At 35.8% G+C, this 27,273-nt stretch overlaps 2 protein-coding genes across 3 annotated transcripts; one reads left to right on the top strand and one right to left on the bottom strand.

Moving 5' to 3' along the window:
- Positions 1-5,453: 5,453 nt before the first annotated feature.
- On the top strand, positions 5,454-17,666 carry LOC306880723 (polycystin-1-like protein 2). Its single transcript, XM_079434452.1, has 21 exons — positions 5,454-5,821; positions 6,640-6,786; positions 6,948-7,060; positions 7,522-7,584; positions 7,994-8,128; positions 8,251-8,354; positions 8,435-8,552; positions 8,780-8,908; positions 9,166-9,385; positions 9,519-9,700; positions 9,789-10,019; positions 10,986-11,087; positions 11,187-11,365; positions 12,135-12,269; positions 12,607-12,809; positions 13,218-13,408; positions 13,517-13,652; positions 14,331-14,526; positions 14,841-15,057; positions 16,547-16,631; positions 16,723-17,666. Exons 1-21 carry the CDS (start codon positions 5,500-5,502, stop codon positions 16,767-16,769), a joined length of 3,255 nt encoding a protein of 1,084 aa, XP_079290578.1. The 5' UTR covers positions 5,454-5,499; the 3' UTR covers positions 16,770-17,666.
- A 398-nt stretch (positions 17,667-18,064) lies between these two features.
- Positions 18,065-25,239, bottom strand: LOC306882481 (IST1 homolog). 2 transcript variants are annotated; one of them, XM_079437131.1, is made up of 10 exons: positions 25,126-25,239; positions 24,295-24,391; positions 24,016-24,196; positions 23,850-23,937; positions 23,679-23,762; positions 22,424-22,534; positions 22,156-22,335; positions 21,947-22,057; positions 20,630-20,678; positions 18,065-20,511 (listed from the first exon to the last, which is right to left on the bottom strand). In XM_079437131.1, exons 2-10 carry the CDS (start codon positions 24,380-24,382, stop codon positions 20,345-20,347), a joined length of 1,059 nt encoding a protein of 352 aa, XP_079293257.1. In that variant the 5' UTR covers positions 24,383-24,391; positions 25,126-25,239; the 3' UTR covers positions 18,065-20,344. The 2 variants fall into 2 exon arrangements, with proteins under 2 accessions (XP_079293257.1, XP_079293258.1); XM_079437132.1 differs by lacking the exon at positions 20,630-20,678 and having other exon boundaries at positions 21,937-22,057; positions 25,126-25,228.
- Positions 25,240-27,273: the final 2,034 nt, after the last annotated feature.

Raw genomic sequence — 27,273 nt, 5'->3', positions numbered from 1 at the left:
TATCCATTTTAGAGACTAAGCTCCGAACATTCAAATGAATAAAACCAAGTCCGCACCTTGATTTAAAATCTGCAGGTGTTTCTGTAACCCTTTACATGCTTCTGTAACCCTTTAATGAAGCAGAATTTTTTTCTGAACTCTTCCACAAATGTGTGGTTTGATGCAATCCTGTCTCTGAGCTATACAGGCAGTTTGTTTGACCTCAGGTCTTGGTTTTTGCTCTGATATGCATTTTCAGCTGTTAAACCTTTTATTAAGACGTGTGTTCCTTTCCAAATCATACCCATTCAATTGAATTTGCCACAGGTTAACTTCATTCAAAGTGCAGTAACATCTACAAGCAATATGAATGCTCCAGAGCTAGTATTAGTACTTATGCAATGGAATCATTTAAGTGTTTTATTTTCAATACATTTGCAAAGATGTTAAAAACATGTTTTTTTCTTTGCCATTATCAGAATCAGAATCAGAAAGAGCTTTATTGCCAAGTGTGTTTACACACACAAGGAATTTGTCTTGGTGTTATGAGCTTCCAGTACAGAAAGTACAAACATAGTGCAGACAACATATAATTAAGGTGATAAAGAACACTAATGAAGAGAATATACAATAATTAAGAATAACAATAGTAAATATAGCTGCAAGCAGCGATGACGGGCCCAAGCCGTCAGCATACGCCACCCCGGTGGCATCGATAAAACGGTGCCCAGCGAGCACACGCATTACAGTAACCCTCTGGCAGTTTGGTTTTAAGGGATACGGCAGTTAAAGGGTTAATCCAAACCATCAACTCTGTGAAACACACACACACAGAACAACATATAAACCTTTAAATTCTGTGAAAATATATTTTTCATTGGTAGTTGATGTTAGTTAATGCATTTACTAATGCTAACAAATGAGAAATTATTATAGTTACCAAAGGTTTTAATGATTCATAAGCATTTTTTAATGATTTATTTTTCCATTAACTAACATGAATAATTTTTTTCTAACACAAATGAAAGTAAAAAATATATTGTTAATATTTAATGTTATTTGTGAATTAACCAATGTTAAAAAACAACATTATTTAACTGTTGTTAATTTACATCATTAATAAATATATACCATTTAATGTTTATCAAAATCAATTCCAAAATGTGTTAATATATTATTACATTTTAAAGTTTTATCTTTTGAACATGACTATTTTTCTAATATTAAAAATATTTTGTTCATTGTTAGTTCATTGTAAGTTCATACTATCAATGAAGAATTAACATGCTGTAAAAAATATATTTTTCATTGTCAGTTCATGTTAATTAATGCATTCCCTACTGTTAACAAATGAGACTTAATTATAAAGTGTTATCAAAACCTTTAATGCTTTATAAGCATTTTTTAAGGATTTTATTGAGAAGTTTAAACAGACCCTCTCTCCCCCCCACCCCCACCCCCCACCCCCTCCCCCTCCACACTCACTGAACTCACACAGTCAGTCACCCACCCAGTCACCCACCGCACACATTAGGAGCACAGTGACAGGAGAACTCTGATAGTTTTTAAATTTTCTCCTCTGCATAGTGTATTGTAAATTCATGAAATGAATCACATATCCTCAGACTGTCTTGTTCTGTGTATGTAATTTTTTATGGAGTGTTTGGAAGCTGCTCTTAAAAGATAAAAAAAAAACGTTTTCTTTTTTTTCTGTAACTTTAATAAATTGCCATTAAAACACCGTTCAAGATATCCTAAATCCGTCCGCAATTTAGCATCTTCAGTATTTTGGCATCATAAGAAAAAATGTTTGGTGTGATTTCTGTGTTTCTGTTTGGAGGAGTATGAATTTGTTTACAGCTCGTTTTAAAAAAAAACCCACATTAAAATAAATATAGCCGACTTCCTGTTGGTCGTAGCTAATGACTGTAAATTAGAAAGTTGTCCGGATTAATAAGAACAATTTATGTACCGAGTTTGGTGTCTGTAGCTATCATTATATATATATAATCATTAATAATTATATACCATTTAATGTTGTTCAATATTAATTCCAAAATGTGTTAATATATTATTAAATTTTAAAGTTTATCTTTTGAACATGACTATTTTTCTAACATTAAAAAGATTAATAAATGCTTTAAAAAAAAGTGTTCTTTGTTAGTTCATACTATCATGGAAGAATTAACATGCTGTAAAAATATATTTTTCATTGTTAGTTCACGTTAATTAATGCATTTCCTAATGTTAAGAAATGAGACCTTATTATAAAGTGTTATCAAAATCTTTAATGATTTATAAGCATTTTTTTAAGATTTTAAAAAACAGACCCCCTCTCTTTCTCTCTCTCACCCACTGCCTCAATCCACACAGTCACTCACACAGTCACTCACACCCCACCCCACCCCCACCCCTCACTCAGAAGCAGTGACAGGGAGCTCTCACTCAGAAGCAGCTCTGATAGTTTTTTAATTTTCTCCTCTGCATAGTGTATTGTAAATTCATGAAATTAATCACATATCCTCAGACTGTATTGTTCTGTGTATGTAATTTTTTATGAAGTGTTTGGAAGCTGATCTTAATAGAAAAAAAAAAAAGTTTTCTCTTTTTTACTGTAACTTTAATACATTGCCATTAAATCATCGTTCAAGATATCCTAAATCCGTCCGCAATTTAGCATCTTCAGTATTTTGGCATCATAAGAAAAAATGTTTGGTGTGATTTACGTGTTTCTGTTTGGAGGAGTATGAATTTGTTTACAGCCCGTTTTAAAAAAAAAAACACATTAAAATAAATATAGCTGATGTCCTGTTGGTCGTAGCTAATGACTGTTAATTAGAAATTTGTCCGGATTAATAAGAACAATTTATGTACCGAGTTTGGTGTCTGTAGCTAAAACTAACCCCCCCATTTTTGACAAAAGGTGGCGCTATAGAGTGCCTCTTCCACGCCCGTTTATGAGCTTTTTCCAGTGTCTAACTATCATTAAAATGGATATGTGTGTTGAGTTTCATGACATTCTAAACATGTTATCTGCCTCAAAATCACCAGAAAGGAATTTTCAACTTTGACACGTTGCCATGGCAACATAATTTTAGATATCAATATTCCCTTCACAGTTTTACATCGGCCGTGTTTTGACATTATTCTGGTGAAGTTTGAAGCAAATCGAGTAAAAATAAGATGCTGAATTCAAAGCATTTTGAAAACGACACACTTCCTGCAGCCAGTTGGTTATCACTTTCAGTATACATCACTTTCTTTCAGTATTCATCACTTTCACTTTCAGTCATAATAGTCACATCTATCCGATCGGCGTCATACAACGAACAAATCACTGAAGTTTGATCAAAATCAGACAATATATGTAGACGTTATTAGGCATTTCCTGGGTCTCATTTTTCGCCATAATTCATCGCCTCGCCACGGGCAAACCGTTCGACATATCAAGAATATCTTCGCAATTTAGCGTCCCCAATGTCTTGAGATCATGTTCACCGAGTTTGGTGGCAATCGTATGGAAATCCTCAGAGGAGTATATCAAATTCCAGAGCATGCGCTTTTTAAACAGCCCTGAATAGCCGACTTCCTGTTGGGCGGAGCCTATGACATGCTGCGCGGAAGTTGTTCAGCTCAATGAGTTCTATATGTGTACCGAGTTTCATATGAATACGTGCAAGTATGTGTGAGCTATACATCAAGTTTTCTGACAATTTTCCAGGGGGCGCCGTAGAGCCCCTGTGCCACGCCCGGGTCCCAGCCTCAGCGGCGTCCTAATGGCCGCAGGTTCCAACGTGCGTGCCAATTTTCAAGAGTTTTCGAGCACGGTAAGGCCCCCAAAAGTGCCCGGATAGTCAAAAAAAAAAAAAAAAAAAATCCTTAGGGGAACAATAGGGCCCTGCGCCTTACTGGCTTGGGCCCTAAAAATAATAATCCTTAGGGGAACAATAGGGCCCTGCGCCTTACTGGCTTGGGCCCTAATAAAAATTAAAATATACAGAAAAGAGACCTGACCTTAGACAGAACTGTGAATGTGCATGTGTCCTATGTACAGATGAAGGTTTGATGGGTTATTTACAGATGTACAGTACCGGGGTGTGTTATGTGTTGTTCAGGTGGGATACGGCCTGGGGGAAAAAACTGTTCTTGTGTCTGGCTGTTCTGGTGCTCAGTGATCTGTAGCGCCGGACAGAGGGCAACAGTACAAAGAGAGAGTGAGCTGGGTGTGAGGGGTCCAGAGTGACTTTCTTAGCCCTTTTCCTCACTCTGGAGGTGTAAAGTTCTTGGAGGCTGGGCAGAGGGGCACCGATAATCCTCTCAGCAGTCCTAACTGTCCTAACTGTGATTATGGTGTATAGAGTGTAGATTGATGTGGAAAAAAGGTAATTTAAAGCAGTTTAACATAAGGTAGCAACATTACAAAATGTGAAAAAAAAATTAAGGGGTATGAAGACATTTTATAGACACTGTAATAGCCAATTTGAAAAAAAAAAAAAAAAAGTTAGCTTATGCTAACTGGCTAGCTAACTAGCTACCTGATGCTAACTTGAGGTCATTTTTAAATATAAAGTCCAAATATTTTGATTTAACCAACTTGGTAGAATACATTTGATGGAAAAACTAAGGATTTGATGTTCAGGACAGAATAACAACAGTAATTGCTCATTGCCCCCTGGGGGCGTTTTACCCCACTGACTATGTTTGAGAAAATAAATGATGTCATTCTGAAAATATAATTATATTTTTATTAAATAACACGTACTTCCTATCTACATACCCTACTGTTCTCATATCATATATAACTGTGATGTTCTACAAAACACCAAGCTTTTAAACCCTTTTTTTCTTACTGCTGAAAATTAGATAATTTTTCTCTCCGGTACATCACCAGTGTAATCTTCATTGTGAAAACTTCTACATCACTCTTGTCAACTTAGTCCATAGTAACAAAAATACAAATATAATATTTTAATAAAATACTTTATTAATATATTGAATGCTAAAATTATATAATTTTCTAAGTATAAAAGCATTTCATGTTTTAGGACCAGAGAGTAATTCCATAACTTTTTTTTTATATATTGTATTTTATATATTTTATATATTATATATATATAAATTCCATGGAATTACCATCAGTATTGCCAAAGAACCTTTTTTACAATGTGCTGCTCCTTTTTTTCTACAGTGTTAAGTAATTAGCAATACAGAGGATGACAAAGAACTCTTTACCATCATCACTGCACAGGATAGTGTGACTTAAAATCAAAATGTCTTTATTTCAAATCTGTGATCATGGATGACAATATATTGGAGGCTTTTGGAATGGAGAGTCTTGGTTAAAAGTCAGATTTTGCATGTATTTGAGTGCCTGCTCCCATTTCCCTAATGAAGTTAGTTCACATTCACTGTTTTCACAAAGTGAGATTTCAGATTTGCCTAAGATGTACGTAGGCTCCCTGTTTTTTAGTCCACACAAACTTTCCTAGACCGAAGGTTGCTTTTCAGCTGTTATCAGTCATGGCTTTCTCAAAGCTAGTGCTTGTTTATTGTTGGATTTCAATTTTTTTGATGCCACTTACAACTTGTCAGGATGAATCAGAAGAAAGTGGATTCGAGAAAGATTATGGTAGGAGAGTTCTGGAAATTCATGAGGGAATAGCGTATGAGTTTGTTCAGGAATCCATGCCGTGGGCTGAAGCCCACGAGAGCTGTGAAAAACAAGGGGGACATCTTCTGAGGGACTTGAATGTTGAGATTAAGGAGCTCATACTAACCCAGTTCACAGAAACTGGACCATGGTGGGTCAGTCGGGAGCTGAAGTATAAAACCTCCATAAGCCGTGAGTAAAGTTCACAGTTTTCTGCCTGTAGATTGTCTATACTTCTTTGCCCTTACTACACAACAAGGAAAGTCAAACCTGTGACTAAAATAGAAAGGGCTAATATGGTGTAAGTTAAATGTAACAATCTTGTCTCATGAGAACTTTTGATTTAAGTTTTGGGTTGCAATTTAGTTTAGGGACCAATTCTCATTATTAACAAGTTACTTATTAGCATATTACTAGCATATTGGCTGTTTATTACTTATAAAGCACTTATTCTGCATTGCCATATTTTACATCTCTACTCCATACCTAAACTTAACAGCTACCTTAATAAATATTAATGTGCAGCACATTATGAGTTTATTGTGGCAAAAGTAGTAGTTAATAGTTCATTAATAGTGAGAACCAAACTAAAGTGTGACCAAGTTTGGTATTCCAATGCCTTTCTGGAGTCTGTATGAAGGAATTAATTTGATTAGGTAGGGCAAACCGATGTTAGTGCAGTATTTTAGCAGATATCATGCTGTTCATAACATACAGCTATGCCTAAAAATAAAGGTTCAATTAGTACCAATAAGGCCTGATGCTATATGAAAACAATGTGTTTTTTGAAGAACCTATTATGTAATCTCAAAAATATCTTTCATCTCCAAAGAACCATGTAGTAATACAACTCAAGATCTCTATACAAATAGTCTTTTCTGATCCTAAGGAGGTGTAAAGAGCCACTGAACCATATTTTTTCTTGAATTTTTACCTTAAGAGTTTATAGCAAGGAAATAAATGACACTGTATCATTCATAGAGATTTTTTATGTTTGGGTGTGTTTACAGGATTTGAACCTGTCTCGTATCCCCCTGTTAAAAATGATGGCCATGTCAGTAAAGATGACTTAGATTGCACCTATATGGTCAAAGATCCATTTCAGCTGGTGACCACACCCGACTGCAGCATGAGCTTCAGCTCCCTCTGCACGCGAGGTACAGAAACAAATCACCTCTCCTCAACACAAACACAACATAAAACAACACTTTTGATGATGTGAATCAGAATAACTGGACAGCACAGAAATGAGACTGCTTGCTACATTTTTGCTTTTAAATATGGAACAGAATGTAATATCGTAGTTATGCCGTTACAGTTTTAAATACACATCTGACATCAAGTGAAGCAAACAGAAGGAGCCGCAGAAGTCTTACTGACACATTGACGTTACTGGGAGGCAGTATAGGAAATACTGTTGAACTTTTGAAGGTTGGTGAGGTTATTCAGTAAGAGAATATGGTCCTATGTTTTATTTCCGTAAAGTGGCCTCTTCAGAACTGTTTTATGAAAGCAGGTCTCAGAACATAAAGGGTAAAAGGAAAGGTAGAGTTTGGGATAAGGGTATTAAAAAACTAAAAGAACAAAGATCAGTTTCATTGTAGAAATTAGTGTTATACAAGAGCTTGCTTAAAATGGCTCGTTATATACCACGATGAATGTCTTTCATTTGGTTAACGACTGTTAAGAAGTTAACTACTTGATATTTATATAATGGACTGGACCATAATTAAACACAGTGTGAATAAAATCATTTAATAATAATAATAATAAACTGGACGTAGGCCCAAGTTATCCACATATTTACAAGGGCTGACATACAGAGTAAATTATAATCTCAACAACAATTCATGAACTTGTGATCATTTTAACCCTTCTTGTCAATCTTGCAGAATGCCAAAACAATGTTGAAGGATTTGGAGACAACAACAGAAGAACTATCAAAGGAAAATAAGGTGATTCATGCATTATTTTATACAAAATTAGCATTATACATACAATTACATTATTGTATAGTAATTAATAATCATACTCAAGTGTTATAATCATAATAATCATATTAACCAAGCTTTTAATTTTCAATATTCTCATTTGTGCAAGCCTGCATGTTTGCCAGGCATTGATACATATACATAATCAACAAAAGTAAATGTAGTAACAACCCAGCATTGGCCCAATAGGGCAAATAACAGTTCATTTAGCTGCCCTGAAACTCATGGGCAAAAATGCATAACACCAATGATAATATTCTCATTGCTTCATAATCTTTAAACCAGAATATTTCATTTATAATTCCATTTATTTTCAGCATAGCACAATGGTGTATCAATGTAAATTGTTCTCTATTTCTTCTTTATTGGATAGATCAAATACCTGCAAAACATATATGATCACCTCCAGAGGGATACAAATAATATAGGCTACCTTGATGAAATTATAAACTGCACTGCGGCCCTGCTTTTGTACTCACACGAGTGTGTACTTGATAACATGGCGGATGTAAGTCAAGTTGTCAAGTTATCAATGGATCACATGATTTTGAAGCTGATTATGTCTCTCTAGACAAATGCTTTACATTGTTTTAGCTTTTCAACTGTTAATATTTCTCTTTTTTTTAACAGCTTGAGGAACTCATCACTCTTGCTGGCCTCATTTACGGAAAAGTTCTGGCTGGTAACGGTGACTTTGTCAAGGAACTTCCAACAGGCACTATTTATGTCACAAGGTCATTATTAGTTCAATGATTACTGGCCTGTGTTATCATATGCAATGGCTGGTATTTAATGTATACCTGTGTCTCCATAGCCATGATTCAGGCACCCTGGGTGGAAAAGCCATTGGCTCAAAAGATGGAGCATTTTTCCAACTTCCATCTCTTACTGCAATGACTGGACAGCTGCCATCTGGGAATGTCAATGTGCAGGTTTGCTAACATCAAAATCCTGATTTTAAACCCAAGTCATAAAATCAGCTATATTATACATTTATGACTTATTTTATTTAATTTTTTTGCTGACCTGTTCAAGCAGTCTTATTATTTTAACCCCCTACTCTGTCATATATAGACCATTTACAATCATTTCAAACCATTACAATCACTTCACAATCATGATCATGCTTTGAAGCTGATAAAAATCTTCATTATTACAGCTCTTCCAATTTAAAGAGAATCCAATGGAAACCAAGTCCAACGAAAGCATCACTGGATCAACTTGCAGTTTTTCTTTGCAGAATGGAAACTCTGCATTGAAATTGAGGAATCTTTCAGAGAACATTGAGGTGAAAACAAATAACTGAACTCATTTTGTTACACATAAGTTAGAGAACCATATTGAGCTCACTTCATAAATTTCAAATATGTGACACAGGACCACAAAACCAGGGTCACATATGTGAACATAGAAGCATTTGACTTGCTCTATGATATTTGTAAGGCACTATTCTGTGTAAAGCTGCTTTGAAACAATAAGCAGTGTGATAAGTGCTTTAAAATTTTTTATTGAATTAAGTAGCTACTGATGATTCTCTCTGTACAGATATATCTGCCTCGGCCTGAAGCCTCTGAGCCTGAAGTTGTAGATATAACCTGGAAACCAGGGTTTACAATCACCTCAACATTCAATATCTCAGACGTGAATGTGACTGTGGTTATAATAGCAGTGCCAAATCGAAACGTAACTCTCAGGCTTACTGTGCACCCACCAGAGGATGCAAATGCCACCTATTTGAATCAAAGCACTAATGTAACCTACAAAGGTAAAGTTTGGAAAATAAATGAATAAAATGAAAAGTTCACATGTATTATTCAAAGACTGTTGCTTATGTTAGTAAGAGATAGTGACTAAATCATCATGAGATTAACCTTTCCCCTGTGTTTTTTATGCAACAGACAATTATCGCTGGTTGATCACCCCTGAAATGAGACAGGGAATTGAGGGGGCCTGGAAGGTGGCAGTATTACCGACTGATTACTCCTCAAGCGAGATGCTGACCTTTAAAGTGTCCGTTTTTGTAACCAAGTGCCTGTTTTGGGACACCGACATTGAAGCCTGGAGTAGAGAGGGCTGCATGGTAAGACTCCATAATAGTTGCTCATTTAATAATGTGCATTTAATATACAGTCTTTTCATGATGCTCATGATATCATGTCTATCCAAAGGTTGGTCACAATACATTGCCGAACCTAACACACTGTTTGTGCAACCACACAACATTATTTGGGAGCTCCTTCTTCGTGATGCCCAACCAAGTTGATTTGTCCCAGACGGCAGCTTTGTTTGCCACAGTAAATGAAAACTATATAGTGGTGGTTTTACTCAGCTGCTTCTTTGCTCTCTTCCTGGTGGTTGTGATGTGGGCCTGGTATGCAGACCGCAAAGCTCTCAGAACGGTACAGTATTACTAACAATTACTCTCCTACTTAACACACTCATGTGGCTTGTTGAGGAGAGAGGTGCTATGACCAAACTTACAGTTTTCACCTAATGGACGATAAAACAGCTGACAAAATCTCAGTTAAATTCTAAGAGTGATGAAGCCGTTTTTGGACATAAGGGGCTGCTTCTTAAATGTTAAGAAAAAACTGCTTCTTAAATGTTAAGAAAGTTCTTAAGATGAAGAAGTTCATAACCCTAAGAGCAATTATTTAAAAATTGGTATGTTTCTTACAAAAAAAAAGTAGCTTCAGAAAAAGATAAGAACATTAAGTATTTTTGTAATTAAAAAAATAAGAAGAAAATGGTAGTTGAGAATACTATTCTTAAGAATGTTTTGAATCTGGCCCCAGAATATGAAGATAGTTATTTTTCCTAATTGAGCTAACAAGTAAAATCACATTTTATTTAAAACAGCCACTGAAGTGCATTTCCAAGTACAATATAATGGTCATTTGATCTTGTGTAAAGAAGTCTCTTCAGTAACCTAGTCTTTAATTTAAACCAGTATGCTTTACTTATGTCATAATCATCCTTGAAGACGAACTAGAATTTAGACTAGATGGTAAAATCATCTACAGGCAAAAGGTTTCAGGATACTGGTTTCAGTTTAATCGAACTACTAAGAATTCCAAATCACTACACAGTAGGACATTGAGAAATGTTATTAAAATAGCTTGCTTTGGTTTGTGCATCAAAGTTACAGATGTTTGTTTACTGTGTCTTGATGTCATCAGTCAGTTTCAAAATCTAGGAAACAAGACACCACTTTTAAATAAATGTATTTTTACCAGAGTATGATTTTATCTAAATATGTCAACACATAAGAGAATTTACGTGCTAAACTGATTCCACTGCATACATTGGCACTGATACACCAAGATAAATATACCTTTAATGTGGTAAAATACCTGTGTCCACAGCGTAAGATGACTCTGTTGGAGGACAACCATCCATGTGCCATGTACAACTACCTTGTGAATGTGCAAACAGGCCACAGAAGAGGGGCAGGCACCACTGCGAAGGTGATACACACTGTGTCTATGTGCTTGTTTTCACTTGCCTATGTTTCTCAACTTTGATATGTTTAGAAGGTGCTTAATTCAAGTCTTTGTCTTTGTCAGGTTATGCTGACCCTCCAATTCAAAGAGGGGCAAAGTGACCATTACAGTTTGTCTGACCCTGAGAAGCCAGTGTTTGAGAGAGGAGGGGTGGATGTGTTCCTGCTCAGTATGCCCTTCTCTCTCGGAGAACTGCAGAGCATTGACATATCGCATGACAACTCAGGTGGAAGCCCTGACTGGTAGGTGTCTACTTGTCCCAGCTTTTGCATGCTTTTTCGTATTTTTGCATAGCAAGGCAGAAACAGAGTACACTTTAAAATGAGACGAGTATTTTGTGTTGTTTAATATTCCTTTTGTATTGCATTTAATGTTAACAACTAAATTCACAAACATGTACATAAATAAAACACAATAAGAATTTGCATTTAAATTAAAATAAATGTATTAAAGTCCATAATAAATAAACACATTTAAGAAGAGTATGTTTTTTTTGTGTGTGTATGTGTTGAAACTTGAAATCTATCAAGGCTACAATGATACTTTGAATTAAAGGCCAAACCATCAGAGTTTGTGACAGCTCTTGAAAGCTCTCCTTATCCTTTATCTACATTTAGTAGATGCTTTTATTCAAAGCAACTTACATTGCATTCAAGTTACAGTTTTACATTTTTATCAGCTCTTGCTTTCTCTGGGAATCAAACCCATGACCTTGGCGTTGCTAGCGCCATGCTTTACTATTTGAGCTACAGGAAAGTTGATTTCATTAAAGAAGGTTAGCTGAAGTGTCCAGTCCTGTCGGTCTTTAGCGTCAATCCTAATCAAACACAACTAATCAAAGTCTTTAACATTACTAGCAACATCTAAGCAAGTGTGTTTGGGAAGGTTGCATAACACTGTCCCTCCAGGAGCAGGACTGGACACCCCTGAACTATGAATTGATGGGTGAGAGTAGTATGCGTATGAACTAATTAGGTTGCATATGTCTCACATCACAAAATGTTCCATCAGGTACATGGACAGAATCATGGTGCAGGATTTACAGACGCAGGAGGTCACACACTTTCTGTGCTCCACCTGGCTGAGAGGTGAAATATGCAAGAGGACCTTCAACTCAGCTAACATGAATGAAGTTGCAAGCTTTGGGTAATTTTTTTTACTTACATTCTCATAGAAACTACATCTAATTAATAAAGCTATACCTGCTCTACCAGTCACAAGTTTGGACACACTCATTCAGTAAATACTATATTCCACATTTCAGATTTATAGAAAGGTAATATTTATCATGTTTATGATAAAAAAGGTCATATTTATGAAATTACATTATCGGGAGAACTGTTTTATTAAAATAATATCAGCACTGTATTCAGTACAACATTCTCTATAAGCCTTTACAACAACAAGAAACAGCTAAACTTTAGAGAAGTTCTTAACATGTTTTTAAATAATAATTTACCCTCCCTACCAACCCCCATCCAAGCAATATCTTCCAGACCCGGACATCTTCTGGCTTCCGGGATGAGCACATCTGGGTGTCAATCGTGGACCCCCCACGGCGCAGTCCTTTCACGCGTGTTCAGAGAGTGTCCTGCTGTATGTCTCTGCTGCTCTGCACCATGGCCATTAACATAATGTTCTGGAACCTTCCTGTTGATGAAGAGTCTCCTGTCCTTCTAAAGATAGGTCAGAAAACTTCCCTACGGCATTTTTCAATTTCTAAAATTATGTAATGCACAAATGCGATGCCTCACTCTCAACACCACTCGGGTATTTTTATGCAATGCGTCATATTTGAGAGAGTCATGCTTTGAGGGAGCATGTTTTATTCAGTTGCTTATTCATTACACATACGCATTATAAATATTATAAAAAATAATGCATAATAATGTTTTGTTCACCCAAAAATGACAATTCTGTTCCAAACCTGTATGAATTTCCTTCTTCTGTTGAACACGAAAGAAGATTTTTTTGAACAATGTGTAAATGTCATTGACTTCCATAGTGACAGAATTTTCATTTTTGGGTGAATTACCCCTAACAGTAGCATTTACTTTTATAAATGTACACAATATATTTTCTTGGCTATTACAGGCTCTTTTGAACTGACATGGCAAGAGTTCATGGTAGCCATAGAGAGCGGCCTTTTCATGTTCCCCATCAACATCCTGATCATTACTATCTTCAGACACATCAAACCACGCATTCTCCTGAACAAAGTGAAGGCTGGCACTTCCAAGAAAACAACACCAGCTGCTGCTGTTTCTATGAACACTATCATAAAGGTTCTTGCAGAAGCAATTCTGAAGCATACTAATTGCTTTCTGCAATAATACACAATTGTGTGCAAAATGTTATATTATTGTAAGTGAGTGTTCTGTTCCTCCTCATAGGAAACTGTAGGACTGTTAAATCATCTGAGCAAAAGCCCGAAAAACATGCTGGCTTCCAAAGAGATACAGCCTGAGACCAGTGGCGATCTTTTCTGGGCCCTGAATAAAGTGAATGACGTCCTGCAGATTATGCAAGGTTCCTTGATCAGATTTACATACACTTCATTTCCATGTGTTCCTAGTATTTAGCATTATGTCAATGTCATTTACTCATGATACATATACTCAAAACAAATCAGTCTTATGTCAGTATCACTGAGATAATATTACAGCTTTTATTAATATTTTGAATTACTTTTTATTGTATGTTTTCTATTTTAAGTTTTAGTAATTTTGTTGTGCTTTTGTCATTTTATTAGTTTTATATATGAAGAGTTAATTTATAACAGATAACAAAAATCATGTTTTTTAATGAATATAAATCAATGAACGTAAATCAAACTGCAGTTGGGTTGTTTTGATTAAATAATAATAGCTAAAAAAATACAGCTAACTAACATAAAACAATAAAAACATGATAACAATAAAAAACATGATTTATGAAAAATAATAAAAACGGAGTTATCTGTTTTTGCAAATAAACTCCTCATATATATAAATAAGTTTAAGTATTTTTATTACAGTTTATTTTAATTCAAGTAATTTTGCCAAATGAAGGACTACAATGAAAATAAGTAGCTGTATATTAAAACTTTAAATATGTTCTTGTGTAATATCATGTGACATAATGCTTAATATTAAGAAATCCTTCATCAGAAATCGTTTTTTTCATTGACAGAGATTCCTCATAGCTCTGTTGTGTGTTCTCTTTCAGTGGAAAATGTTGGTGATCCTCACTGGTCGTACTGCAGCCGCTTTGTGTTCTATTCACTGAGCCACGTTTCTAACCTGCTGGAGCATGTGGGAGAAAAGGGCTGTTTCCTTAATGAGGAGCTTCGGCAGGCAAGGGGGACAGTCGGTGTCCTGCTGAAGAAGGCTGAAATGGCTACTCTCCAGCACGTTTCCCAAAGGTCAGGACTGTCACCTCTGAAGATACTCCTATTGTACATGTATTAAAAAAGATGATTCCTTTTTGCAAGAAACTCCAGACCTTTTAGGATCTCTTTGTCCTGCCATATTCTTTCTCTCTAATCTCACATTCTTTTTAGTTTCTCTCAACCATTTTGACAAGTCTGTAATTCACTATCAGTATAAATTCAACACATAGTTGCTAGAGCTAGTTCTTTGAAATATACAATAATGAGCAGATGTTCTTGTTAGCAGAAATGCAAGAATCCTGTTTCTTCTATTAAAACAGATTTTGTTTTTGTTGTTGTTGTTCCAGCCAACCATCTGTGCAAGTACAGAAGAAGAAAAAGGGTTGGTGGTTGCCTTGGTGGTTTCTCTTTATTGGTTGGTTCCTGCTTTTTGCCATGAGTGGTATTTCCACCTTCTTTACCCTGCTTTATGGCTTCCAGTATGGAAGAGAGTCTTCCATACAGTGGGTAATCACTCTTACATTATCTCTCGTCCAAAGCATCTTCATCTTGCAGCCCCTTAAGGTAAGAACCAGTGGGGTCTTCTCAAGAGATGAAGTTACTTTAAGGAATAGCTCACCCAAAAATGACAAATGTCTGGTATTCTCTCCTGGAATACAAAAGGAACACTGAAGAATGTTCATATGCCAGTTTTTTTTTTGTTTTTTTCACACAACAATAGCATACAGTGACCAAAGGTTGTCAAGACCAACAAATTGTAAAATAGCACCATAAAGCATCCAAGTCTTCTGAACCCATACAGTAGCTTTGTGTGAAAAACTTGTCAAAACTTAATCTCTGCCAGAGTTTACACTCTTGTGTCCGATTTGACGTCAAGCATTAAGCATTTATGGTAAACTAAAGTATACTTTAATGTGATTTCTGTTGAAATATATTTATATTTACACTTAATACAATATTTGTAAATGAAGTTGGAATTTAGTACATTTAAAATATATTAATTAACCTCTAAATGTTCTAAAAGTGTACTTCTTTAAAATGTAACAATATTAGTAAAACAAAATGCACTTTAAAGTAAAACTTTTAATTTGACATTATTACACAGTGCACTTTTTTCATCTTTACATACACTAAAGTGGCCTTACATTTTATTTTATATAATAAAATGTTTTCTTCATTGTGATGGATATTATCTGTTATTAAAGGGGTCATCGGATGCCCATTTTGCCAAGTTGATATGATTCTTTAAGGTCTTAATTAAAAGTCTATAACATACTTTGGTTCAAATTTCTCAATGTAATGTAAAAAACACCTTATTTAGCAATGTTTTCAGCAAGCCACTTTTTTGGCCATGTTGCTTTAAATGCTAATGAGCTCTGCTGACCCCGCCCCTCTCTTCTGTGGGCTGACAAGCAGTACTGTTTACTTTAGCTGTGAAACTGGCAAACTAGCCCATTATTAGGAAAGGCAATTTGCAAAGATTCATAAAAAACCCTTATACTCACTTCTTCTGCAGGTGAGGCTGGATCACAAATGATTCGCGCGAACATAGACACATTTAGGCAGATCGGGGATTAACGCATTCACTTCAAAGTGAAAGTAATGTTAATCCTCTGCATCTTCAGCGGCTCAGATGTCAGGAGTTCATGACAACTGCTGTATTCATTATTACGTCCAACAACAAAGCACCTCAATCGCTTAATCTGAGACACAATGGTGGACTGTTTACAGCTCACTCAGATTGTACGTACACTACAAGTGGACATTTACTAAAATTAGGTGCATTTCTTTTTAACAGTGGTATGCTAAAAGAGTAGCTCGAACAATCTTCAAAATGTCTCCTTTTGTTTGTTTTCTCAGAAGAAAGGAAGTCATGCAGGTGTAGTATCTTAATTACTGAGTAATGAGTATAAATGAGTGAATACATCATTTTGGGTGAACTATTCTTTTAAACAACAGTCTCTGTTTGCTCTCTATTTAATCTCACTGATGTCTTGGAGAAACAACTGAGATCTCATGTGTGATTTCTCCACCTAACTGTTCTGGGTGACAGGTGATATTTGTGGCAATCTTCTTTGCCATGATCCTGAGGCCAGTAGCTGTGGAGAACAACGAGGAGGTTGAACTGCTCCTGCAGGGTGAGAACATGCACACTAAAAAAAACTAAAGAACTTTGTCTTTGCCAATATCAAACAGTCTTCTCATTAATGCTTTTTTGCCATTTTACAGAGCAAAAGGGCAAATGTGAGGAATACACTGGGAAGTCAATATCCTGATTACATCTCACCTCGGACTCAAATTGTAAAGGACGATGCTTGATTTGAGAAGTCATCAAACTCACCCAATTTTATTCTAGATTTTGGTGTTGGGAACAAAGGATGCCATGCAAATGATTGGCGTCTCACTGTCTATTGCAGATTATAATCCATTTGTGTACGCAGACTTTATTTTTCATGTTTATATTTTAGTAATTATTACTATGTGTACAGATCTTTGTATCAACATCTAGCAGCATATTATTGATTTAGTCTATAATGTTACAATAAAAATGGTGTATAGTTTAGCACATTCAACTTTTCCTTTACTTTTTGTTTTCTGATCAAATCAGAAAAAATGGGTTTTCTAATAGGCAAAATATGGCAATAATGTCACTTAAAAAACTGTCAAATTGAGATTCGCACAAGGTTATTTTTAAGAATTACTGTCTAACGATACATGGATATATCTACATTTTGGTGAGCAGTATCATTCTATAAATTGCAATTTTTGGTTAATTTACTACAAGATTCTCGTTTCTCTCAAATTTTGGTAACTGTTCAGTAAATAGTACCGCTGTGTGTCTGCTGTAATTGTTGAGCTTTGCTTAATGTCATCTCAGTATGAGGGGTAGGTCAGTGTCAATGTTGAAATTATATTACATAAAACACACTGAATATTCTCACTGTCTCAGTTTATGTAATTTATAAATACGCTATAAAATGTATTTAGTATAACTTCAATAAATAAATTATTTCCCAATGCATTTCAGTGTATCAATCAAAATATATTTGAAGTTCAGTGCAATTATGATCAGCATAACAGTGCAAATTTCAAATATACACTTGTCAACAGTTTTTGCTGCTTAATATTTTTGTAAAAAAACATTAAGCATTTTAACAATTAACAATAAATGTAAAAAATAAAAAATAAAGCAATGAATAAATAAATGAAATTTAATAAATACAATTTAATGAGTCCTCTTCTTCATAAATAAACGAAAGAAAGAAAAGAAAAAAAGAAAAATCTTACCACAAATGTTTGAGTGGTAGTGTACACCACAAAAATAAAGCAGCAAAAGCTGTTTTCAAAATTCATAAAAATATTAAATGTTTTTTGTGCACTGAAGACAGAAGTTGTTCTGTAATAGTTCAAAATATGACAGATTTTTTAAAATATATTTTGATTAAATAAATACCTCCTTGGTGAGCATAAGAGACTTATTTCTAAAAAATAAAATAAATAAATACATGTTTGAAAAGTAGTGATTATAAAAATAAGCATTTTAACACAATTAACTACATAGTCTGTTTTTACAGTAATTTTTTTTAATTCAAATATATCATGCACCATATATCAGCTAGTAAACATTTAGCTGGCAATGGCAACGCAAGACCTTTTTACAAATAACAAGATTTATAGATGACGATGCTTCCCCCACCTTCTCTTCAGCTCACTATTATTAGGAATGTGTGTCATTGCCTCACTTGTACATCCACTCATCCCAGCCGCAGACATTACTGTGTTCTCTCAGTGTCCTGCTTCAGGCCACATTTGTTAGCAGTCACATGCAGACGCTCTCTCACTATGCCTGGCCTCTGAAATGTCCTCTGGGTCTGTGTGTTTATACTTCACAGAGGTGAGATCCTGAAGGGATGCTCACAGGCAGTGGGTTTGTGTCCCACCATGTCCCTGTGCACCTCATCCTCCCCTCCAAACCAGAATGGGAGAGCTGGAGCTGTCCAAACTGCTCACTATCTAGCATGTGAATGAATCGCCAAAATACTAGCTCAATGATGTGCATGTGGCGATCTCAGCCCTTTTAAAGAAGTTTATGTGCCAAAATAGTATCACAAGTCTCTCGCAGACCCTCAGATGAGAGTATTTGGTAAGGCTTGTGTGAAGAAATAATTATATTATACACAAAAAATGTACTTGCAATATAAATTATATAACAACTCTGACATAATATCAATGTCTTTTTTTCCTTATCATCAGAGCTGTGCTGGTCAAAATGTTTAGTTCTACTTTGTTGACACTGACTGTCAGTTTTGTCTAGCTTAATTCTATTGTATCACATTGAGCTTTTTCAACATTAAAATTTGACTGAGAAAAGTCAATACATTTAGCATGTCATGCTTTATATTAAACTATGTTGAAAAGTTGTGAAAAGTATGACAATTTCACTGAGAATTAACCATAGACTGTAAAAAAAAAATTAATTATTTAATGAATTAACTCATCAGTTTTTTAACAAGACGTGAATATAGCCATCGTGCAGTTATTGTACTTACACATTTGCACATATAGCAAAACACGTACGATTTGCTTAATAAAAATTTAATTATTTTTATTTTAAACATGCGATTTGCTCAATCTAAAAATTCAAATCTAGCATGAACACGTTTTCAGAGATCTTGTTTTGTGGGGGGAATCTAGTTTGAGAGCACAATAAAGCGATTGAGAAAAACAGTAATAGATTATTATTAGTTGTGTTACTTCGCCCTCTGGTGTTTATAAGTGTAAAAGCTGATGGAGCACCATAACATCCTAAGTAGTCAAACTTTTATTAAAAAAATATATACACACAGTATTCATTTATATGTATTCATGCTGTATTAATTAATGGGAAAACTTATAGCAGTTTAATAAAGTTCATGTTATGGCATCTTTCGTTTGAAGAAATTAAGAAAACTCAAATTAATCATTATTTTGGTGAGAAGTATAAATTATGAGCAAATAGACTTTATTACATGGTTTCAGATGTGTTTCCAACACAAGCTAAAGTCAGTATCAAACATACCTAAAGTCAGATTAAGATGGCTGACAGGAGTAACTACATTAACAGAAAAAATAGGAAATGCCTAACTTTAGGACACAGAGACGACTCATTAAATGAGAGGCTGAAATAAAGCAACCTTTTCTTCAATTCTGCGCTGTCCTCCAGAATCGAGCAAACTGTGGTGTTCACCAAACCATCCCATCTAAACGCATTCTGTCAATAACAAAAAGCTGAGTCACTTCACACAAACATTGCGATCCACTAACAATCCATGACGTCACACAGTTGTTTGCAGGTTCACAGTCATTCAGAAGAGTTCATTGCACAACTCTGGGTGTAAATAATGGCAACGGGTTATACCTGCTTTTTCTTAGAGAAGTCATAGAGATTTCTGATTTGCTGGGGAAAAAATTAGACATTGGTTTTTTTTTTTAAAGGGGGAAAGTTAACAAATGACAATATAATATAAATATTCAATAGACTTCTCGGGTGGTCATACAATGCGTAGAGATTACACTACAGATGATTAAGTAGATTTAGCGATCAGCAAGGCCCTCTAAGCAAAGTGCTCAAAGTAGGCAATTTGTCAACAGTCCATGTTATGTGAAAGTCTAAAATGAGCGTATAAATTTCTGCCACTGCCATTCACAAGTGTCTATACAGCATCCGATCCTTCATTGTGTTAAGCAACAAGTATTATATTACACCTCCACCAGAAGACCTGTGAGTATGTGAATATGGGCAGGGTACATTGAATTATTCTCGTGTGGCAGCTGAGACAGATGTTCTGACTCCCAGATGTAATCTCTGCAATTAGGTCTTCTTCTTGAGATCTTCAAAGCGCCGTGACAGGTCGTCAAAGTCAATGTCGTCTGATGTGTTGGCGTTCGCTCCGAAAGAGGAGGCTGGGAGTGTGTCAGGAACAGACGGAAGTTCAGGAAGGGTAGAGTTGTCATAGATCTGAGCAGACGGGGCTGGGCCTGGAAAGAAAACACAGCTTTTAGAAAGAAAAATATCATAATACAAGCGATTAAAAAAAGAAAGATTGAAAAAAAAAAAAAAAAAAAAAAAAAAATCACATTAGGGCATAGCACATACCTGGGATGACCTGGGAAGGATTAGAGGGTTTGACAGACAGCTCATCGAACTTAAAAAACACACGAAAACAGGTTAACATCTCATACATGCATGGCAACTACTGCGAATAATCAATACTGCTATACTGATACAGTGAAGGATTAGAATTATGAGACGTGCATTATGAGTTAGAACAGAGCACCGTAACGAGTGAATGTAGTTAATATTTGGAAAACCTGGGGTCTCATTTATAAAGGCGCACACAGAACGATCCTAAATGTTACAAAGAACACACAAAGAAATCAAAACATTTGCTAAATGCATCACTATATAAATTGCAGTTTGCCTTAAATTCAAGTGCAATATGAACAAGCACATTAACTCGATCTATAGATCAGCCATAAATATCCCTATATGGCATGCACACATTTTTATTTTTTAGGAATTTATAGAATTCCAGGAAATTAAATACAATTAATAAATTAATTGCATTGATAATGCTCAAAAAACAGCTGCTAATTTTCACATATAATATTAACGCATATTCTGTGTATCGTTACATTTATTAATCAGTGCTGGATTATGTTAATTGCTGATAAATGTCTGTATAAAAAAAAAAAAAAAAATCTGTACACATGCTCTTCAATTGGCTTATGCATAAAATTGATTTTACCTTCATAAATTCAGAAATCCATGGAATTTAGGATTAAATTTGATCGTATTGTGCATTTTATAAATGAGGCCCCTGTTGTTAATATGGTTTGTCAATAGGAAGGTTTCCTCTTTCCATGCACAGCAGAAGATTTGTTGGGGTAAATGCTTCAAGGTGAATGTCACAAAAAGTAAAAGCAAAAATATTGCATTTTTGTATAAAGACAATGAAACATTTTGTGTGATATTTTCATGACAATTCATATTTTTTTTACCTAATTTTTAATAATAATAATATAATGTCTTACTGATCCAAACAAAATGCTTCAGTTTCTTTATGCAAAATACTATTTTTTTCCTTTTCATTTTGCCAGACATGTTCTGGACAACCCATATGAGATTCACCTTTGTAATATATATTTGTGTGTACATTTTCACGTATAGCATATGTCTACTTAAATACTTAAAAGCACTTCCCCAAAAAATCCATACACTCGGTGCAAGAGAGATCAGAATGCAGTGTTTTGGACATGCCTGTGGAGGCTCCCTGTGTGAGATCAGAAGACTGACAACAGAGCAGGACTAACACAGCATGTGAACTGGAATAAACTACTCTTCCCTGCAAGGTGAACAGGTCTTCTCCATCTGTCTGGAAGGGTGGGAGGAGTGGTGATCACTTGCACTTACAGATTCATAGGTGGGTGGGCAGCTGGGCAGGTGTGGGGGCTGCCCTCCTCTCACTGGAGGTTGGAAGTTGTTAAAGCCATCATAGGTGCCAACAGGACCATTAAAGGGCTCCTGTAAGGGAAAAAAATATTTTACATGGTTCTCACAGCCAAACATTGAGACTTTCTAGATTGTTCAAGTAAATTGAGTTAGTCAGAGGTTGGTCTTACAGCTCTTTTGGGCGTTGGGTAGTTGAAAGCTCCGGGCATGGGCATGGGCATTGGCATGGGCATAGGCATGCCTACAGCGGGAGCCGTAAACCCTCCTCCACCTCCTCCGCCAGCTCCTGGCTTCTTGAAGTCGCTGTCCACATCAATCAGATCGGCCTCTTCACCCGGACACACCTCTGGCTGTGAATGATACGGATGAGGAAAGTTTAAAAAAAATGCTGCTTGTAGAGATGAGGAAGTTGGAAAGGAAGAGGAAATTGATTCCTACCCGAACCATGGCATCAGGTTCATAGGGAACATTGTAGTTTTTGGCGATCTCGATGAGGTAACGCTCCACCAAAATCTTAGGAGGGGCCTCCACGCTCAGTTTGTGTATAAGCTACAGGAAAAAGGTGCAATATGAATTTATAATGGCTTAAAAGCAGATTTGTAGAACCAACTCCTTCTGCTTTTATAATATTCTGAATTTGGCTTGGCTCAATCAATGTTTACAAGGTCCATTCACATTAACGAAGAACACTATAAATATAACACTAACTATAAATTTGAATTAATAATTGTTTGAATTCTAATTCTATAAGAATAGGGAAGTCCACACCACAACTATAACAATAATGACAAAGAAATTATATTATTGATTGGAATCATTTTCAGAATAATTTTTTTCCCAGCTGATTAATGATAAAAATATTGAATGCCTATCATAATCCACCTGTGCATTTAAAGCAGTAGATAACTAACAAACACACACACACACACACACAAAGAACATTATCATTTACTGATGTGGATGCCGATATAGTGATCTTTTAATTTATCGTTCTTGGTGTGAATGAGCATTAAGTCTAGGGAATTTTTCATCAACCAGGTAAAAGTCATATCTCTGCCTCCTTAAGGCTGGAATACACTACATAACTTTTGAAAACTGAACAGATTTTAAAACATTGGGAATGGTTACAGATGAAAAATCTAACCCTAACAAGGCTATAAATGTATATGAATAATAAATGAGGATCACACATTACCAGACTTGTTAAGAACACAAAAAACAGAAATGTGCCTTGTTGCTATGAAAACAATATGCATTCTAAAATTGGCACAAAATATCAACAATGTTTGATATTTTCAAACTGGACTGAGCTAATGGGAAAACAAATCGTGCCCCTCATACACTATACCACCTGCTCAAAATCTGCAGACCAGCTATGATTTTCATCAACTAGCACTGACTCCTCTAGAAAGTGAATTGGTGCAAAAAATCATGGGCAAAAGTCATGTAGTTTATTCCAGCCTCCAGAAAGTAACAGGACACCTCTCCTTATCAAGCAGTATGATTTGAGGTAGATCAGTTGTGCTGTTACATGCCAAATATCTAATACTTTCAGCTTTAAATTACTTGTAGGAGCTTTGAAAATGCCCTAATCCAAGAATGAGCAATAGCTATTGTAATATTTACCCAAGCACACAGTACTACAAGTTCAATTTTGTGCCCACCACCTCTTTGCAAACATGTTTCATCATACCCTATCATTAACTGTTCCAATCTGGTTTGTCCTGCATAGCTTTCCATACTCCTTGCTGTATTTGGCACACAGCTGATCTGAAACCTGTGAAAGGGAGGAAAAAAAGACATGACTGATCCATACGAGAACTACACCCCAGAAATGATACGCACAGACACAAATGATACCCACAATCTTCAGTTCTGTCACTTCTGATTGCAGTCGAGGGGCAGCCCAGATGAGAGTGGACACTGCTTCTAGTAGGCCAGGGTCCAGTTCTCTGAAAAGAGAACAGAAAAAATTAAAGAACATGGATGAAAAAATAAGTCACTTTTAAAATGTTTAAAGTGTTACTCACTTCATGGACTGTATTAAGCCAAAGCGGGTGATCAGCAAATCACAATATAACTCCAGGATCTCCATGGCCTCCACCAAATAATCCTCTCTGATGATGTGCTCGACTCTGATTCTCGCACACTCATCTTTGCCGGTCGACAAGTAGTCTGCGATTTCCTTGCGAGCCTTCTGAGCTAATTCAGCTAATTCAGATCAAGAGAGTTCAAATCCATTAAAACAACTAAATTTACAACATCCAGAACTTTAAAAAAATGTGCAACTTGTAGACAACCAAACTTACTTTTCTTCTTCTCAAGAAGTTTGAGGCGGTTTATGACCAGCCTGAGATTGACACGAAGTCTCTCAGCTTTAAACCCTCCACCAAGCATGATGGATCTCTGTTGAGAAATGTCAAGAGCCAAATATCAGGTAAAAGGGGCAGAAAAGACTCTAACTGAAGACCATAACAGTGGCCCAAGTATCTCCCGTTATTAAAGCTAAAGCTCAAGCATATATATGGAGATTTGCATTTGAGATATGCCTCCTGTTTGGTGAGTGACGTCACGGCCATATCATGAAAAATCAGCTTTAAGAAACTTACTTTAGTTACGTCCAACACCCAGGAACCCAAAAACAGTGTAAATGATAACAGTAGTCCCTTATGTCAAAAACAGTGGCAGTACTATAGTATCTGATCAAATTAATCCGGTTCTGTACTGAATTATTTATTTATCATGGTATCTAACGTTACACAGCTCTCCCAATAACTACAAAAAATACAATGGTACTTGTTCAAAAATATAGTAATAATCTGGCACTTTTTCTTGGTTACCCTCTTATTTGTTAATTCAATTCTCTCTCATATGCTGACTGATGACTCTGTTAGTGTGTTTCAACAGCTGACAAACAGATGCATCTATACTGATCTCTACAAAACGTACAAATTATATTTAAAACCGTTTTGGACTTCTCCAGAAATCTCATACCAGGAAGACACTCGATTAGCGGCTAGAGGAGCTAAATCACGAAAGTAAACAAAACCCTCTAGAACCTACAGATATTGATAAATTATCAACACGTCGTGTATATCTCACAAATACCGTACAAAACATATAATAAATATCATATTTACATGTCAGTTCCTCTTCAGACGCTGGGAAAGACCAGAATGTTTGGGCGACTGCTGCTCAGTTAGCATTCACTTCCGCATTGGACGTGACCTCATCCATTACGCCACACGTCACATGGTCTTATGAGGGAAACCCCGTCACTAAAAAAAACCCCCCCAAAAAAACCCCGTCAGGCCGTCACTAGGGTGGACAAATCACGTCATGTTTATGATATCATATGACAAGGTAGACAGAAAACAATAGTAAAATAAATAAATAAATAAATTACAGGGTGATCCAACATAATAGTGTGAGCGCCTATGCACTCCTGACAATGTCTAAGCATGCTCCTGATGAGATCTCTTCCCAGAACTTGATCAGAGCACCAACAAGCTCCTGGACACATAGTGGTAGTACATAACGTCAAAACAGTAATATTTTGAAATGTTATTACAATTTCAAAGTTTCTGATCTTTTAAAGAATGGTTAGAATGATCAGAAATCATTCTAACATGCTGGAAACAACATTTCTTATTATTATTTCTTCATATATTATTATTATTTTTATGTGGAATAAATTACATTTTAAAATATATTCTAATAGAAACCAGAAAGAATATTTCACAATATCACAAAACTGTATTTTTGATTGAATTAATGCAGCCTTGGTTGTGTTGTTTTGTAATTTCTTATATATATATATATATATATATACACACACACATTTACATTTAGCAGATGCTTTTACCCAAAGTGACTTACAAATAAGGACAATGGAAGCAATCAAAATCAACAAAAGAGCAATGATATATGATCGGTAAAAGTCTCAGTTAGCTTAACACAGTACACATAGCAAGTTTTTTTATTATATAATAAATAAAAAAAGAAGACAGATAGAATAGAAAAGGAATAGAGCAAGCTAATGTTAGAGGCCTTTTTTGCTTTTGTTAATTGTATAATAAATAAAAAGCAAATAGATAGAATACAAAAAGATTAGAAAAGCTAGTGTTTTTTTAAGAATAGAATTAGAATAGAGAGAGCTAGAGATGAGTCAAGTTTGGATTTTATGTCTCTTTGGGATGGCACAATAAAGCCACATTTACTTGCAGAACGCAAGCTTCTAAAGGCTATATATGTCTGAAGTAATGAATTTAGGTAAAGGGGTGCAGAGCCAGTGGTGGTTTTGTGGGCAAACATTAATGCCTTTAATTTTATGCAAGCAGCTATTGATAAACAGAGGTGTAACATGCATTCTTTTTGGCTCATTAAAAATAAATCTTGCTGCCGTTCTGGATTAATTGTAAAGGTTTGATAGAACTGGGTGGAAGACCTGCCAAGAGAGCATTGCAATAGTCCAGCCTAGACAGAAGAAGAGCTTGAACAAGGAGTTGTGAAGCATGTTCCGAAAGAAAGAGCCTGATCTTCTTGATGTTGAATAAAGCAAATCTGCAGGACCGGGCAGTTTTAGCAATGTGGCCTGAGAAAGTCAGCTGATCATCAATCATATCTCTAAGGTTTCTGGCTGTTTTTGGAGGAGTTATTGTTGATGTGCTTAACTGGAAGGTGAAATTGTGATGAAACAATGGGTTTGATGGAACCATAAGCAAGGTTCTGGCAAGGTTGAGTCCTTCATCCAGCAAGAAATGTCTGTTAGACATGCTGAGATATGAGCACCTATCGTTGGATCATCAGGATGGAATGAGAGGTAGAGTTGACTGTAATCAGCATAGCAGTGATATATATAAAAAGCCATGTTTCTGAATGACAGAACCTAGTGATGCCATGTAGACAGAGAAGAGAAGTGGTCCAAGAACCGAGCCCTGAGGCACCCCAGTAGTTATATGTTGCGACTTGGATACCTCACCTCTCCAAGATACCTTGAAGGACCTATTTGAGAGGTAAGACTCAACACACTGGAGTGCGGTACCTGAGATGCCCTTTCTCAATAAGGTTGACAGGAGGATCTGGTGGTTACCTGTGTCAAAAGCAGCAGACAGATCCAGCAAGATAATTATTGAAGATTTGGAATCCGCTCTTGCAAGTCTTAGGGCTTCAACAACTGAGAAGGCGGCAGTCTCAGCTGAATGTCCATTTCTGAAAACAGACAATATGTATGTATATTGTTGTGTTCTCTCAAACGTGTTGTTTGATAAGACGTTGAGTTAGTGTTC

The sequence above is a fragment of the Barbus barbus genome (genome assembly GCF_936440315.1).
Source record: "Barbus barbus genome assembly, chromosome: 2".
NCBI classification, from domain to species: Eukaryota; Metazoa; Chordata; class Actinopteri; order Cypriniformes; family Cyprinidae; genus Barbus; species Barbus barbus.
The sequence above is the reverse complement of the archived record's forward strand: the minus strand, read 5'-3'. Positions and strand labels throughout refer to the sequence as shown.

What these genes read in the sequence shown, in the direction of transcription:
- LOC306880723 (XM_079434452.1), top strand. Translation starts at nt 5,500, where the DNA reads ATGGCTTTCTCAAAGCTAGTGCTTGTTTATTGTTGGATTTCAATTTTT. An exon ending in CTGGGAATGTCAATGTGCAG is followed by an intron (nt 8,553 to 8,779) that starts GTTTGCTAACAT and finishes TCATTATTACAG; the next exon opens with CTCTTCCAATTTAAAGAGAA. An exon ending in CTCCAGCACGTTTCCCAAAG is followed by an intron (nt 14,527 to 14,840) that starts GTCAGGACTGTC and finishes TTGTTGTTCCAG; the next exon opens with CCAACCATCTGTGCAAGTAC.
- LOC306882481 (XM_079437131.1), bottom strand. Translation starts at nt 24,382, where the DNA reads ATGCTTGGTGGAGGGTTTAAAGCTGAGAGACTTCGTGTCAATCTCAGG. An exon ending in ACTTCTTGAGAAGAAGAAAA is followed by an intron (nt 24,197 to 24,294) that starts GTAAGTTTGGTT and finishes GATCTGAATTAG; the next exon opens with CTGAATTAGCTCAGAAGGCT. An exon ending in GGCTTAATACAGTCCATGAA is followed by an intron (nt 23,938 to 24,015) that starts GTGAGTAACACT and finishes TTCTCTTTTCAG; the next exon opens with AGAACTGGACCCTGGCCTAC.